The following is a 16,032-nucleotide window of genomic DNA, read 5'->3' as shown; positions in this document are numbered from 1 at the left end:
CTGTGATGGCTTGCTTGCATCTCTTTTGCTTTTGTCTTTCGCACACACATTTACACACACTCCCATGGGACTCTGACAGCATAGGAGCAGATGGGCGGCTGGTGATGACATGTTGTTAAAAATAAAGATTCCTGTTAACCCGTTGTCGGCTTGCACACCCTCTGTCCCTCCCTCATGTCCCCCCATTTCATCTCATCTCTCCTGTCAATCTCTCTCTATCGCTTTTCACACTCTGAATCCCTAATTCTTCCTTTTAGTTTAGCTTGTAACAAACAGGATGGGATTCAAATGCTACAAAACCAACTAACTTTGGCACTGAAAGCATGCAGCTCAAGACCCCCCGACCCCCAGAACATGATATTTAATACATGGCTGCCATAAAGACGTCCCCCCTGCATTATGCATGACTTGTAAGCACACATCAATAATAGATGAAAAGGCCAGTTTTGCAGTTTCTTTTCATGCAATTATGCCAAATGAAATTTTTATTCTCACTTTCTGTTTCTTTTTCTGCGAGTGGAGTTTGTCCTGTGACGATTTCATGATAAATTATTAAAAGGCAACACAAGGGGGTGGGAGGGATCAAAAGAAAAATTCAGGCCGGTCATGATGGCAGTGAAACAGAGAGAGGATGTGTGTGTGTGTGTGTGTGTGTGTGTGTGTGTGTGTGTGTGTGTGTGTGTGTGTGTGTGTGTGTGTGTGTGTGTGGGAGAGCTTGTGTCACCCAAGCCTGTTCATCCATTCCAGGTCTGACAGATGTCCTACAGATGTCCATAGTCTGAGGAAAACAGACTACAGCATGATTCTCAAATCAAATTCTTCACCAAAACAGCATAAAAGTTGTTAGAACACAGCTCATACACAATGTTGGAGGGTATGCATTCATTAATCTCTCTAAGGTTAATCACCATCCAACCTTCAAAAGAAGCCGCCATATCGTGCTCTGCCAGATTGCCGACTTTCAAAACTGCAAAGTGGGCCAGCTTATAGAGAACGATACAGAGAGAAAGACTGGTGCCTTTGAAAGAGAGTCCAGTCACTCAAAGGGTCCTTACTTAAAAAAAAAAAAAAAAGGAAGACCAGTTGCGGGCACTGAAGTGATACATTTATTAATAGTGTTCATGTGCCACATTTTTTATTCCACTTTGAAGTGATGTTGGAGGCAAAAAGAGGCAGAAGGAGACAGGGAGGAAGGGAGAGAGCGGGTCTCTCGGATTCTAGCCTGTGGTCACACAATATTCCCTCTGGGTGGAGTGGGTCCCATTCAGAGCGACCTCAATAGCCCTACACTGAAGTACCTATAGTGAGTGAGTGAGAAAAGGCCCCATCAGAAAATGGAAAAAGGGGAGTTAACACACAGCTCTCTCTATTTTCTGATGATATTGATTAAAGAGCTCAGAGAGACCAGGGTGCCATTGTGTGGAGATAAGAAATCTGGGTGGGGTTGGAGAGCCACTGAGTCTACTGAGACCTGCACTTGACCTGTGGGTGGAGGACAAGAAGCCTCCAATATGGTTGTCTCGTACAGCCTACAGAATAAATATGTCTCTGTCTGGGCTTTGAGTTTACTGCATGTACCCATTGCGAAGTGATGAACCTGTTAAACCAACTGTGAAACTAACAAACTAAGAAAGTGCTGAGACCAACAGTCAAAATACAAGTACAAATAGATGACTGATGTCAGCTATTTAAAGCTGGGAACTGATGGGAACGTTTTTCTTTCTTTCTTTTTACTGATTAATGTTTCAGTTGGTATCAATCCACCTCTTTTTTCTGGGAAAATATGATGCCAGAAGCTAAGCAGGAAGAGTACCAAATGGGGCAAAAGGATGGACAAGTTACTGCCTATAAAATATTTCTTCATTAGTAATGCATCAATTTGCAGTTTAAAAGAAAAGAAAACAAGAAAGGGTGTGTTTATTTGTTCATTTGTGTGCCGGTGAGCAATTTTTCAAGGAGAATCAGGCCAGCAGTTTGCCTGCTTCCCATTTTCATGTTCATGCAGACATGCAATAGCATCAGATAATTACATTAATAGTTTTGCAAGGCACTAAAAACACAAGCTTGATTTAGACGTCCATTTAAGTTACCAGCAGACAGAAACTGGCTGCAGCTACCTGCCATTTAAACTAGCAACAAGAATAATAGCAATAACAATCTTAAGTTCCATAAAGTTTAAACCGGCCAGGTTAAAAACAAATCGCTGACAGTGTAGTTGCTTGTTAGGGAAAAAATAGCTACAGAGAGAAATATCGATAAAATTGACCATTTTAACATGAAATTTCACTGCGATTTGCTAACTGCTGGAGCCAGCCTCACCTTCATTTTTCAAACTTGGAGGTTGAATCGTTTCTGATAGGTATATAATAACAATTAGCAACCAAATTAGGCATTTTTTGGTATATATTCTGTGGTTTGATGTGTCCTTTAATCTGATCATTTCCTTTAATTATAAGAAAATGTCACATTAAAATCAGTTTTTGGAATCTGAAGCCTATTAGAATTCTAAAATTTAATGAAACTCCACAAAATAAATATGAAAATAAAGTTTAAAACCTTATCTCTGAGTAGTACAGCATAACAAAGGATATCGTAAAGTAATTCAACCAATGAACCAAGAGCTACTGCAGCTCTTTAAATAATGAAAATATGGCAGAAAGTGCTGAAATGATTTTATTTGCAATCCAAAGTCCCTTTTCACTTTTTTATTTAACATTTGATATAAACATGCACACTAAATATTTGCATAAATCTATTAAGGGACTGATAAGCTGCTCTCCTGTTTAAATATGTTCATTTAGAGGCAGACTAACCACCTGACTGAACAAGCGATAAGGGCACAAAGACAGTGTAACCTCTAACATGCTGTCTGAAATCATCTCCTAATGCAGATGTTATCAGACCAGCCAGAGACTGGCATGTATTGTGAATGCACTTAACTTTTACATCACCTCCCTATTCCCTGACGCTGCTCTTGACAACACATTCTCTCTCTCTCTCTCACTCTCTCTCTCTCTCTCTCTCTCTCTCTCTCTCTCACTCTCTCTCTCTTCTCATCACCACCCCCATTCAGCGACCTCACCGTCATCCCCCTCACACTCACCCACTCGCTCCCTCACTCTCAGATTGCACATACAGATATACAAACACACTCAGTCACACATGAGCCTATTTGAATTGCAAGAAGTGAGCTCTGTTCACTACCAGGAGCAGGTAAACAGAAGGAAGAAGTGAAAAGAACGGGAGGAAGGGGGAGAAAAAAGAGTGACAGTGGGTAAACAAGAAGCGAAGAAAGCATACAGGCTTCACTGACCAGATGACATTCACAGAGTATTTAGCAGGACAAGCCTCCATGTGTGAAGGTCTCAGAGAGACGGAGGAAAAGAGTGTGGAGAGTGCCTTGGGAGCCTTGCACCACACCAAGGCACACTGGAGGTGGGACAGCCCTGAAGGAACACCTGAGCTCTGAAGAGACATCTCTTGAAGTAAGGGGTGAGCAGCACCTCATGGGAGACGGAATCAGTGGAACACCCAACAACAACCTGCTGTCGCTCCTCCTCTCCTCGCAACCGACTCTCACCCCCCTTCCTCCTCCTCCTCCTCCATCCTCTCTCCCTCTCTCATTTGATCCCATCCCTCACTCCCTGCACCAGAGAGGGAGAGCGTGCACAGAGAGAAGGTAAGGGGATGCATGCATGCATGTTGTCCTTGCAGAGCATGTGTGTGTGTGTGTGAGTGTGTGTGAGTGCGTCAGCGTTTCAGATTTCAACTGGTTGTGTAAGTCAGCAACTTGCTTCTTTGAATCAGTTGTGTGTGTGTGTGTGTGTGTGTGTGTGTGTGTGTGTGTGTGTGTGTGTGTGTGTGTGTGGTCTCTGGAGGGTTGTTAATAAAGCTGAGACAGATGTAAAGCACTTTTAGTACGTCTTATGACTGCTTTTGCACGTTTGAAGGTTGGGGTCATCTCTCTTTTCTTTTTGACAACTAGTAGTTTTTTAAATTATTTACAAATACACTAGTGTGACTATGAAGTGGGGCAGTGAACACAGCGAATGAAGAGCCATAAACTAAAGAAAGAGTGTGATACTATATAAAAGTGTGTGAACGACAAGCGGCGTGAGAGGTGCAGGCGCAAAAGGAGAGTGAAAGTGAGGAAAACGAGGGAAGGTTTATATATTCTAAAAGTACGTGCATCGAGTTAGAAAGTGAACCGTAAAATCCTATCAAGTTGCATGGTAATTGCATGTTACCCTTCCATCATTTCATCAACCCCCACCATGAATCACAGGCCAGTTCTTTGCTCGTAGTAGTTTGGGGGGGACAACGGATCCTGCAGGGACCACCCCATGCCATTTAATCTGTCCCTGCCCACAGATAACAGAAGGCAGATGGTCCTGCCAGAGCCCAGGGAGACAGAAGATAGCTAATACAATGTGCAGACAGATAGCACACAAAACTCAACCTGTCCCCCTGAAACTGAGCCTGCATCAACTTCTAAATAAGGGGAACAAATGAAGTGGAAAAACAGACAGAAAAAGAAAAGCATAAAGAGGAAGAAAAAGATAAACAGAGCCGAGCTCAAGTATCTTTAATTAAAACTCAAGCAGTATCCAGAATAAATGCAGTCAGTTGACAGTTTGGGATAAACATAATGGAAAGAGGAAACTCGTTTAAACAAAAATAACCACAAAAAAAGAGCAGAGAGTGAGCAGGACCATCAAAGTCATGAGCTCCTGTGTATTTATTTATTGAGGGTGGTAGTTAAGTTCACTAAGCTCCCTCTCGCTCTAAGACCCAGCCTTTTCGCCTTATGAAAATTCAATTGGCCATAATTTGCTGAGGAGCCGTATGCATATTTTATCAGCGGGTGCGTTTTGAAGAAACAAGCCCGCCAAGCTTTTTTGTGTCTTCATCTTTATCAAGATTGAATGAGGGGACGTGTGAGAGGGGCTGTGAGGTTGTGCAGCCATCTGCTAATATGTGCCACACTGGGCATTTGACATGGGAGCTAAAGTAAACATCAATCAGCTTCATATGTCTGACTAAAGCACAGAGAGAAATCCATTGCGACCTTGTTGCCTGACTAGAATATTTTTCTCTTTTGATTCTAACCATCTTTTTTCTAGTTTCACTTTCTCCTCTCTCCATCTTCTTCCCTCTAATTACTCTAGGATCCAACATCCTCCTCTTCTCGCTCTCCATTTCCACAGCCCTCCCTTCCTCTCTTCCCTCTCATTTCAATCAGTTTTTCTCCCTCTGCATGTCTCTCAGTTAAAGCTTTATGGGTCGTTCACTCCCCTCTTTCTTTGCAAGGATAATGAGCAGGCGCCTCTGTGTGACTTTGTAGCTGCGCGACGATCTGTGAGTTTGAATCTCGGAGCGTCCCGGGGCCCAAAAGACTCAGATGTACCTTCTGTAGCTGCCTCCGTGGTTCCACTGCTGCTGTCATCTGATCTATGGGGCACAGCACTGACATAATACACCTTGTTAGGGGAAGGCGGGGAGTGTGTTGGCGAAGGCTGTGTGACTTTGAACAAATGTGTTTTCTCAGGAGAGAAAGAAAACAGTGAGACCTGTAATCATCTACTATCACTAAATCACAACCGCATGCACACAGGAGCACGCCCACATATAAATGTACAGATAAAAGGACTGTGAAACACTAACAGAGTGCGAGAGAAATAAAAATAAAAAAAAACGGGGGAAAAAGACAGAAAGAAAGCCTGAAAAATCTGATACCAGTTCTTCTGGTTTAGGCATTGCATTAATCTATGCTGAATGGATTTGACTGCATCAGAGCACCTCCAGGTGTTGTTTGCACACTCGTCTCTGCATCAGCACGGCATCGTTTTCGCAAGATAAGTCCCCTAATAATCATAATCAAAGATATTTCGAGAACAGACCCATTCAAACCCTCAAACTAAAAATAGAAATGTAGATATAAAGGCAGCGACTTCAGAGTGATATTAGCAACCCACTTCACACTTTGAAAAGTGGTGCGATGGGTGATTTTTTACAGTGAGTGTCAAGCTGTGCTACACACACATCCCAGAGTAATATAGCATGGCAATTTCTTTTCCCTGGTATGAATAATTCTGTCTGAATAGGATAGGATGTTTCTTCATATCAATGAATCATCAGCCGCTACAGCTCTTTAGTGTCTGCCTGAATGGTACAGTAGAAATTTAACTAAGTCTGCGTGTGTGTGTTTGTGTGTGCGTTGCTGATGGGCTCTGATTGATGGTCTTGACCTTTCCACTGTGCATTTTCAGAGCCCGGGAGCCATCCAGGACGTAGGGACGAAGACTAAAAGGCATAAGAGAGTGTGAATCCACTATGGCGCTGTCTTGGTGTCTTGGTGCAGCTTTGGCACTGGTATGTGGATCTTTGTGGCCCCAGGTGCACTCAGGTGTGGCACCTGAGAATGAGGTGCCACTTCGCCCAACTACGTGGTTACCAGAAGGAAAGATCACCTCTGTAACCCTACCTAAAGGACGAACTCGCAGGTAACAGATGGAAAGCATCCATGTGGTTGATAGCTTGTTTCCACTGAGAGCATAGCAAGATTGTTTTCATTATATTTAATGATGTGGTGTCATAAGAGGTGAAAAAGGTGCTCCTATCTTTAAAAAAAATATCCATTTTTCAGCATACTTTATTCTGAATTATCAGTACATTAATATGTGTACCAAATAAACTGTGCCTAATGAATGAAGTGGGTTGAAAGCAGTTTCGAACTAAGCAGAGCAGACTAGGTAATTGCTAAGAAGTGACAGGTGAGTGAATCACCAAACAAAAAAAAAGGCACCAATCACGATTAAGATAAATTGAGATTAGGATTAAAATTAAAATCTATTCAAAAGATTAAAAATATATTCACCCCATGATGACATGAAGCTGAAATAAATCAGCAAGCGCCACATAATGAATTCCTTGTCAAACTATATCATTTCCTTAATGCATACACTTAATATTTTTGTCTAATGATTAGACTTGAAATGAACTTAAAGTACCATTTTAAACAGTCAGGTAATTCATGTGTTTCTAATCCAAACAAGTCCATGATAATCTCAGCACTTGTGTAACAGCTGAATTCACGTGAAACTAGATGCTGTCCCTGCTTGACGTTTTTCCTCATTTGCATTTCATTTAAGACCCACGATTAAAAATGGAGGTCTGCTCAGTGAGGTCGGAAACAGTAACATATCACCACCCATTCCCTATCCACCTTTCGTAAAGACAGAGGCTGATTCCAGCAGCGCTGTAGAGAGAGCAAGAGGAAGTGGAGCCCATTTGGCTTGAACCCTACACAACAGTGCCAGTTGCTTTCTGAAAGCGGGAGCAGAAAATTGCGACATGCATCTCCCCGTGAGCTGCAGTCTGTCCACCAGTGCAGTCAAGCAGGACCACACGGCAAATAATGGAGAGAAAACACTGATTCAGAAATTAATCACTCTATTAAATAATCCACAAAGTGCCCTTGAGAAAGAGTGCTGCACATCTGTTTGGAAACAATCACCATCTGTGCAGAATAATGAATAAACGTGTTTGTGTGGCAGGAAATAATTATGCTGTTAATACATTTTCACATAGCACGACTAAATGTAAAGAAATGTTAAAGACTTCTTCTATTCAGTCGTCTTTGCTAAGCAATAAAGAGTTGAATTGAATTTTAATAGGCCACCACAGAATAAGCGTTAAAATGCCCTTCAACAGCAATTCAACTGCCATATAATATGCAAATCTAACATCCAACATGCAACAGCACAACCATGTCCTTATAGTTTCTATGCTAAGCACGAGCTGAAATGGTTACATCAAGCAGACAGATATCCATCTGAAGCCGTCAGTGCAGCCTTATCATCTGATTCTGAGGTCACCTCTCCTGATCTGCTATCAAATGACTGATCAGCGTGTAGGCAAATGGAAACACAGCAACTGGCAAATGTCTGAAACGGCTGTAACTCGTCAAACTTTAGTAAATGAAATTATAACCGCCCCACCTTATCTAAAAATCATCCAACAAAATGAAAGAATGGGCACCGAACAATATCTTGTCTTCTCGTCCATCACCTTGCAGCTGAACAGAAGCAGGATGCTATCTTTCTGTCATCCCCGGTGAAAAAGCAAGTTGGTTCTCTTTGGTGTTTCTCCACAGGTTATACTTCACGCTGAAAAAGAAAGCTCCGGGGATGTCGGTGACAGTCAGCCCTTGTGACCTTCCCATTGAATGGACCTTGGCTGCTCGCACCCTGAAGGACAAACCCCTCAAAAACCTGCAATGTGAGTGGACAGTAAGACCACAAGCTGCACCTTTTGATACCCACTTAACCTGAAGACCTCACTACATCTGGCTTAGCCAAGGACATTGATTAGAGATTATCATTGCCATATAATATGTAGGGATTTAGTGAAGGGCAAACAGTCTAATCTTACTTAAGCTTCAATGTGTAGATGAGACTTTTAAACCAGATATGTGACCAGAATTAGTAGCATAAGGTAAAAAGGTACATTCTTGCTTTGTGTTTTCATTATTTGTAACTTCAAGGTCATGCTTTTACTGCAACTGTTACACAAATTTATAGGCCAACAAACTGATTTCTGTCAAACAATAATTTCACTGTTGAAGCTTGAGTGTGTTTCCGTGTTATGAAAAGTCCACAAATTTAACAGTCCTACATCTTATCAGCACATTGTACCCATTTGTTGAAGTTCAAAGCACTGTAAAACGCATATATTTTTTTCTAAATGCCACCCAATGTCTTTGACAAGGACAGAGACAGCGAGTGTGATCATATCTGTGTGTCACCTGGTGATAAATTTTATCTGAGGCTTTTCATTTCATAAAACACACACACCAAAAAGCTCTGCCAACTCCCTGTTCAAATATTGAATAAAACAACAAACTAAAACTGCACTCTGTAACAATCTGTTTCTTGCAAACCAAAGCAATTAAATAAACTCAAAGGATTAAATATATTCTGGCACAAAGGCTTAGAATTAAAGACAGGCAATCAGTGCTCAGAGGAAACAGAAGTAATCGCATTTCAGTCCTAAAAAGGCAGAGATTTCTGGGAAAGGAAACAGGCCTCAGTGTTTTCCAAGAGTATTTTTCCAGGTTACTTAAACAAGCTTCTCCACATGCTAAAATAACATTATGTTATAAAATGACACATGAATCATTCAGACCCTGAGCTCATGGGTCCCCATTGCCAGCCTGAATAATTCACTTTGATTCGGTAACATTTGGTCTCATTTTTCATCTCTAGGAGACATGAACAGTGAAAACAATTGGTGATTTATTTATTTTTTGTCTGTGTTTATCTGGCAGTAGTGTCATTTAAGTGAAGAGTCTGTACTTCAGAATGAAAACACTTTAGGTGCTGAATGAAAATACTGCCAACCATTTTTGAAGTGGCAATTGACATTTTAGATATATATTTGTTTGTTCATTTACAAGGGGCTTAGGATTTTCTCTGTCAGCGAGGTTCAGTGTGATCAATTGTTATAATGTACAAACATAACGCTTTTGGTTTAATAACATGTACTATATTTTTTTTAAAACAGCGACACCTAAATAGTATAAAAATTGTGTCCACTGCTTACACTTTGGTGAAACATAACATGATTTATTAACCAGTAAATTAAAGTTCTAATTTAGCATTAGCCTACTTCTCAGTAAATCGCTATAGCTAATTTCTTAAATTTCAACTCTTGTGGCATTGCTAAAAACACATTACATTACTACTTTATGGGAAAGCAACTCAAAAACACCAAATAAAGAATTTAATTTTGGTAAACATACTTATTTACATACTGCCAGCAGTAAAAGAGGAAGATAATATGAAACCAGTGGTGATTAGCTTAGCATAGGAGCTAGCCAGGGGGATCTGCTATGAATTGAAATTAACGGGTTAGCGCAATGACTGTTTTCTACAGTCATTGGGTTAGCAAGCTACGTTGAGCTAAAAGTCAAAGCTTTCTGTGTCACTATGGTAACTTACCAAATCACCATGGTAACTTAAGCTGAATACCTTTGGTTTTGAGCAGGTTATGTTCAGATTTTCTGTTTGAAGTCAGCTGGAAGCGCCATGTTTTCATTGATTCTTTTATTCAAAGCATATTTTTAAGTGCAATATAGATTATCTGCAGCAGGAATACATTTTATGTATGCATTTTGTTAAGCTATCCGGTTGTTCAGTGATGACGCGACGAATCCTACTTCCGGGTCTAAAGTAGTCTGCGTTTAATATGGCTTTTGTGTTGTTAACATGTTTAATGTTATGTATTTTCTTCTATTTGATCTCAAAAAGCTCCTAAAACAGTCAGTGATCCCTGTTGACCTTCCTCGGCTTTTATTACCACTAATCATTTATTTAAGCTCAGTCTTTAAAACCTTAGGATGTAACTACAGCCCAGCCTATGCAGCAGTATATGAATGACTAACCTCGTATTGTGGATGGATTATCTCAGTTGTTCTCCTGGCTGAAGTTTGGTCCTTTTACAGCATCCTGCCATGCGATTACATTTGTTTCTGACCACCGAGAACACTCACGGTAACTTTTATCGAGTGGAAAAAAAGTTAGCTTGTTTATATTATGCTAACATAGCTGTGTCGCTAGCGGTCACCTAGCACATCATTATATACCAGCTAGCCAAACTTCAGTAACCCTACAAACGTCACTGCTGTTTAGTTTTCTGTCTTCATTTATGCTGGAAGTGATAGCAGAGCTGTACGTTTTAATTTGTTTCCAAAACCCCGCAGTCAGGACATGCTATATTGTATTTAGATAGAAGCTAGCGAGCTAACTCCCTGCTAACTTCTAACTCCGTTAAATGTCATAAATTCCGTTTTCATGGATGCCTGGATGTTAAACTCAATTGTTACACCTGGTAGAGCAGAACGCTGATCATTTTATTAAAGATGAAAGACTTTAGACAGTTTTTCAACTCTCAGTAATGCCATAGTGATCGTTTGATATGTGGACCTGCAGTGGAGTTTAGACCCAGACACGGCTAGTGACGTCAGACTGAACAACCGGATACCTTACTAAAAACCAAGTCATTAGGTGGTGATACAGAATGTTGTTGTTCTTTTTTTTATTGCCAACTTTCTCTTAATATGCTACTATTTCTGTTTTACACTGCTGGAATTGCAATTACTACAGGATAGATTAGAAAATTAATTAACATGTGTATTACCCAGAATACCCACACAATTAATAAAACGGATTCAATTTGATTTGGCAACAGATTAAAGCGATTTCCATGCCTCTTTTTTTTCCGTTACGGGACAGTAACCTCTAATGTATCACATTTAAAGTTTCAGATATCTAATGTGCAGCTGTGACGTTGTAAACAGCAATATTAAAATAATTAAATTGACTTAAAATGTTTATTTTTAGTGCTCTGTGCATTAAATCTAAGAGTAATTAATTTTCTGCAGTATTAATCTCTTGTCTTATTTGCAAGAAGAAAGGTGAAAAGCGCTGTTGTGTTATGTTTTATCAAGTTGGCTAACACAAAGAAAGCCTGCATGTGTTTCATTCATTTGTAGTAAGAATCTACCCCTATGACCATGTGGTAAATGGTAAATGGACTTATATAGTTCTTTTCTACTCTAACTGAGCACTCAAAGGGCTTTTTAGTCCAGTCCTCATTTATCCATTTACATAGACATTAATCTATACCTAAGCAACATGTCTCACACTCACACTCTAATGAATGCACTGGGATCATTAGGGTGCCTTTTTGAGGGCCCAAAGTCAGGCACACAGACTGGTGGAGCTGAAAACAAACCACTGACCGTCCAGTTGGTAGACAACCGGTTCTATCTCCTGAGCCACAGCTGCCCCCCATATTATATGCTGTTTATCTAATCTGTACAAAAACAGACTTCTAATAACGTGGTGTTTTTGTGTAATTAATTATGTAATTGCACTAATTGTATGAGTGCACTGACTTCAAGGAGGCTACATTAAGCAAACTCCATACAGAGTGTGGCATGCATCTTATCCAATTCAGAGCATGAAAGTAATAAGCATTTCTTACGCAATGACAGCTTTATTTCTTTAACACTGTAAAGAACCTAATATGAGATAATCCAAACTTTATAAGGTCTCCTTCAGGCATGTTTTGATATATAATCTGAGTTATTGCACTTGTATTTATTGTTGGCCACATTTAATTTGTGCAGATTCTAACATTGATTTATATTGCATATTAAGTTGTGCAATATTATTTTATGACTTTGCAGGATAAAGTTTATTATAACATTAATTGCTTCATTTAGGGCACTTTATAATTTTATGTGTAACATTTAAGTTATTTATTATCACCCCTTGAAAAAACGTTAGCTCCTATCTGCTGGTGTGTATGTCAGGATATAAAGTTCACACTGTTTATTATGGAGAATACTTTTAAGAAAACCTATAACCCACCATTCATCTATAGCTCAGGGAAACTGGAGAACAGTACTGAAACAAGACACCAGGGTTACGCATATAAGAATTATGCTACTTTAGATAATAATGTTTGTCTGAAAATCATGTCTAATTATTCTTCCTGATTTAAAAATCCCAAATCTGAGAATGTACAAATACTACCAGATGTGCAAAAACTACCAGATGCAATTCAAGTCCTGCTTCACTCTAACTAACTCCAACTGTGTGCAGCAAAACATTTATCCTTCACTGAATGAATGTGAAAACAATCTTCTAGTATCAAACTTTGTCATTGTCCAAAGTGATGGTCAAATGCACAAGTGAAGTAAGAATAAGCAAAACATATTCAAGTGTGTCATTGTGATCTATTGTGGCTAGCTTTCTTTTTTCTTCTTTGCTCACAGGGAGTACTAAAAAAAGCATGCCTGAGGTGTGGTGGCGAGGTCCTGGGACGGAGGAGAAAATACACAGCAATACTGGCAATACAGTGGAAAGCTACAGTGGTCCAACCTATCCAAGCGCTTCCATCTACATCCTAAGGCTACGCTCCAAACAGCAGAACACCAGAGCAACAGTGTATCTTCATGAAGGCCTGGGGCCTTCAGGCATCTTCCCTCTGCTCCCAGCTGACCCGCAAGTTCACACATTAGGTGTAGGCATGACCAGCGTCACCCTCAGCTGGGTACCCAGTGCCTCCATAACGAGCCTCCCACATACACAGACCAGTTATGAATACTGTGTCCTTGTCAACTCACAGGAAAACTACCCCAGCCTTTGTGCTGCACAGAAGAGTATGAGGAAAGAGAAAGACCAAAAACAAGAAAAGAAGGACAGACGGAGCAGGGTGACGGTCTGGCCCATTTTGAAAGAGTGGTGGTGGCAGCAGTGGGACACTTATCCTGAAAGTCCTCAAAGTCCACCAGCTTCCCTCACTGATGAGTATGAAGACCTCCAATGTGTGTGTCAGGGGACAGAAAGTGTTTGCACTGTCTCAGAGCTCCTGCCTGAGACCCAGTATTACTTTGATGTCTTTGTGGTCGACAGGCTGAATGGGACCAGCATGGCATACAAGGGGACACTTGCTCGGACACATGAGGAGGCTCGACCTGCTATTACCGCCCTTAGAGAAGGAGAGCTGAGGTGGGTGACTTTCCAAGACAGAGGCTTCAGCTCGGAGCAGTTCTTCAGTTTCCGTCCTCGGGGTTGGCAACAGAGTGGCCTCCTCACCTTGCAGAGCTGTGGGGAAGGTGAAAAGGTCAAGGTGACTGTATCTAGTAAAGGTCAGGTCTTGACCTCTCAGGCTGCTGGGCGAGAATTAGCGCACATATGGCTCCAGGGAAGTACTTCCTATCTCATCCACCTGGAGAGAGAAGGAACCGCCATGGACCACACCTCTGCTGTTACAGACCCATCGCTACCAGAAGGTCTGACAGCTTCAGTCAAAATGCAGACCTCATCAGCTTACCACCGCAGAGGAGTCCCATCTCTGCCCTCCACCTTACAGATAAAATCCTTCAACCGATTGCGTGGTTGCAGTAGTGTCACCCTAGCATGGATGGGAACAGAAGAAAGAAGCCTTTACTGTGTGTACCGCAGAAAGCTTGGAAGCCATGAAGCAGAAGCTGGCGGAGCATCAGCTCTAACTGCACCCTGTCTGGGGCCAGAGTCCCGCTCTGACACCGAGAGAGTTCTCTGCAAGTATTTCCAAGAGCTGAATCCTCGGCGGGCCGTCACTACAGCTGTGATTGGGGGCCTGGAGCCAGGAATGGCCTATGTGTTTGATGTCTATCTAATGAGACGCTGGGGGATCCCTATCAAGTACACCAGCAAGATTGTGAAGACTAGAAAGGAATGCTGAGCTGCTGCCCCCTACAGGAGGTTTTTAAACTGTCCCAGTTAAGGGACAAATGCATCAGCCATGGGCATGCTATAAAGACTGTCCAAGAGAACGAAGCCATTTGACTGTTGTAGAGAGACTGTTACCATAACAAGGAAATATTCCCTCTGGAGGAGCAATGGTTACATTCAAGATCTCCACTTACAAGATCTGTGCAAGTGGATAGAAAGCATATGAGAAGGATCTGCACACCAGCAAAAGTTCATAACATTTACAATACAGTTCCTGTGCTTTTGTCATTTTTTCCATTGTTGATCATAATAATAATGTGTCAGTTGTCCAAGTGCTTATTTTGTGTCAGAATACAAAGAACGGATGAGGTTTGTGATGACAAAAGTCAAGACAAAAACAACAACAGAGACTGTGCCAAATATGCAACAGAAGCAGATGGGGCAATAATTAGATCACATCTGAGACGCGGGGGTTGTAGTATATATCTCCAGTGCTGCATATTGTACAGGCTTATAAACACAGATGGGTGCAATCTACAGATGCTAAGTTCAAAGTCAGTGTGTATCTTTGTGTTCTGCTTTCGCATGAAGCAGTGAAAATACTTAGTGACTTGCCTCATTGTCTTTGATGTATTCTTGTGCTGCTTCAAACTCATTAATAAATACTTGGGTATCCATATGGTTCTGCCTGACTGATGCATGTATTTGCACTATTTTGTGAAATTCTAAATTTAACGCTTCAGCTTTTATCATGAGAAATTAAGTCTGTTGGGTTGCTCAAGGCCACACTAATCTGTGGCATTTAATTAAGGGGAGATTTATGATTTATTTTGGTTAATAGATTCAAAGTAAGGTTGAAATATAAAAAAATTTACTTTACATAGACATTAATCTGCTGATAGATTTTTTTCAGGAGAAAATAATATAAAAAAACAATGTTAAAAGGGGTCATTTATATATGGCATTATCACTTCAGACACAGCAGCTTTAACATCATTACACAATAATTTGTCTGCAGCATCACCCGTTAACCTCAATCTTAGCATTTGATCATGCTGTGATCATATTTGAATGAGAGGATGGATTTAAATTATTAGCTAGCAATAAGGCTAGCAAGCTTGGTAATCAAGCTCCACCCATAAGCTGTACAGGTTCAACACCTGCTAAATAAAGATGACAGCGATACTGAGGTGAGTTGTTGAGAATATCAACTTTTCTGTAGGTAAACACTGTTGCATTTTTGCCACTGAGCTGCTGTTAGCTGCTGTTGGCTCTTGTTAGCTGCTATTAGCCGGTGTTAGTGAAAATTTCTTTGAAACAGATCAAACACAATGTGAGAGTAAAATCAAACCTTTAATAAGAGGAAAAGCGTGACTTTTAGGACACTCAAACCTAACATTAGCTGACATAGCGTTAGCTTATAACCAGCTGTTGTTGCATAGCTGGCATTTTCAGTTGACCAGATGGGTTGCATGTCTAATCCACTAAAAATAAGTAATTGTGACAATTTGGGGGAATAAATAAGCATGTTTATGCACATTTGCATGTGTCGGAGCCCTGACTTCATTTAGGAGATGAGGCTTAAGGTGGGGAGGAAGAGTGTGGAAATGAGAAAGAAGAGAGAAAAATGAAAGATGAGTTGGAGAAGGAGAAAGACATAGTGAGGAAGAGATGATGACAATATAAAAGTTTCATTTATTAAATATTCATCTATAGCTAGGAAAGAGCTATTTGTGATCTTTAA

The 16,032-nt window shown here is 40.7% G+C and overlaps 1 protein-coding gene across 1 annotated transcript; it reads left to right on the top strand.

The window, feature by feature from the left end:
* The first annotated feature begins 3,104 nt into the window (after positions 1–3,104).
* Positions 3,105–14,965, top strand: ndnfl (neuron-derived neurotrophic factor, like). The gene is made up of 4 exons (XM_026191062.1): positions 3,105–3,679; positions 6,270–6,503; positions 8,156–8,280; positions 12,845–14,965. Exons 2-4 carry the CDS (start codon positions 6,334–6,336, stop codon positions 14,296–14,298), a joined length of 1,749 nt encoding a protein of 582 aa, XP_026046847.1. The 5' UTR covers positions 3,105–3,679; positions 6,270–6,333; the 3' UTR covers positions 14,299–14,965.
* The last annotated feature ends 1,067 nt before the right edge of the window (positions 14,966–16,032 follow it).

The sequence above is a fragment of the Astatotilapia calliptera genome, chromosome 13 (assembly GCF_900246225.1).
Source record: "Astatotilapia calliptera chromosome 13, fAstCal1.2, whole genome shotgun sequence".
Lineage (NCBI taxonomy): Eukaryota > Metazoa > Chordata > Actinopteri > Cichliformes > Cichlidae > Astatotilapia > Astatotilapia calliptera.
This window is presented reverse-complemented; position numbering and strand designations above follow the sequence as displayed.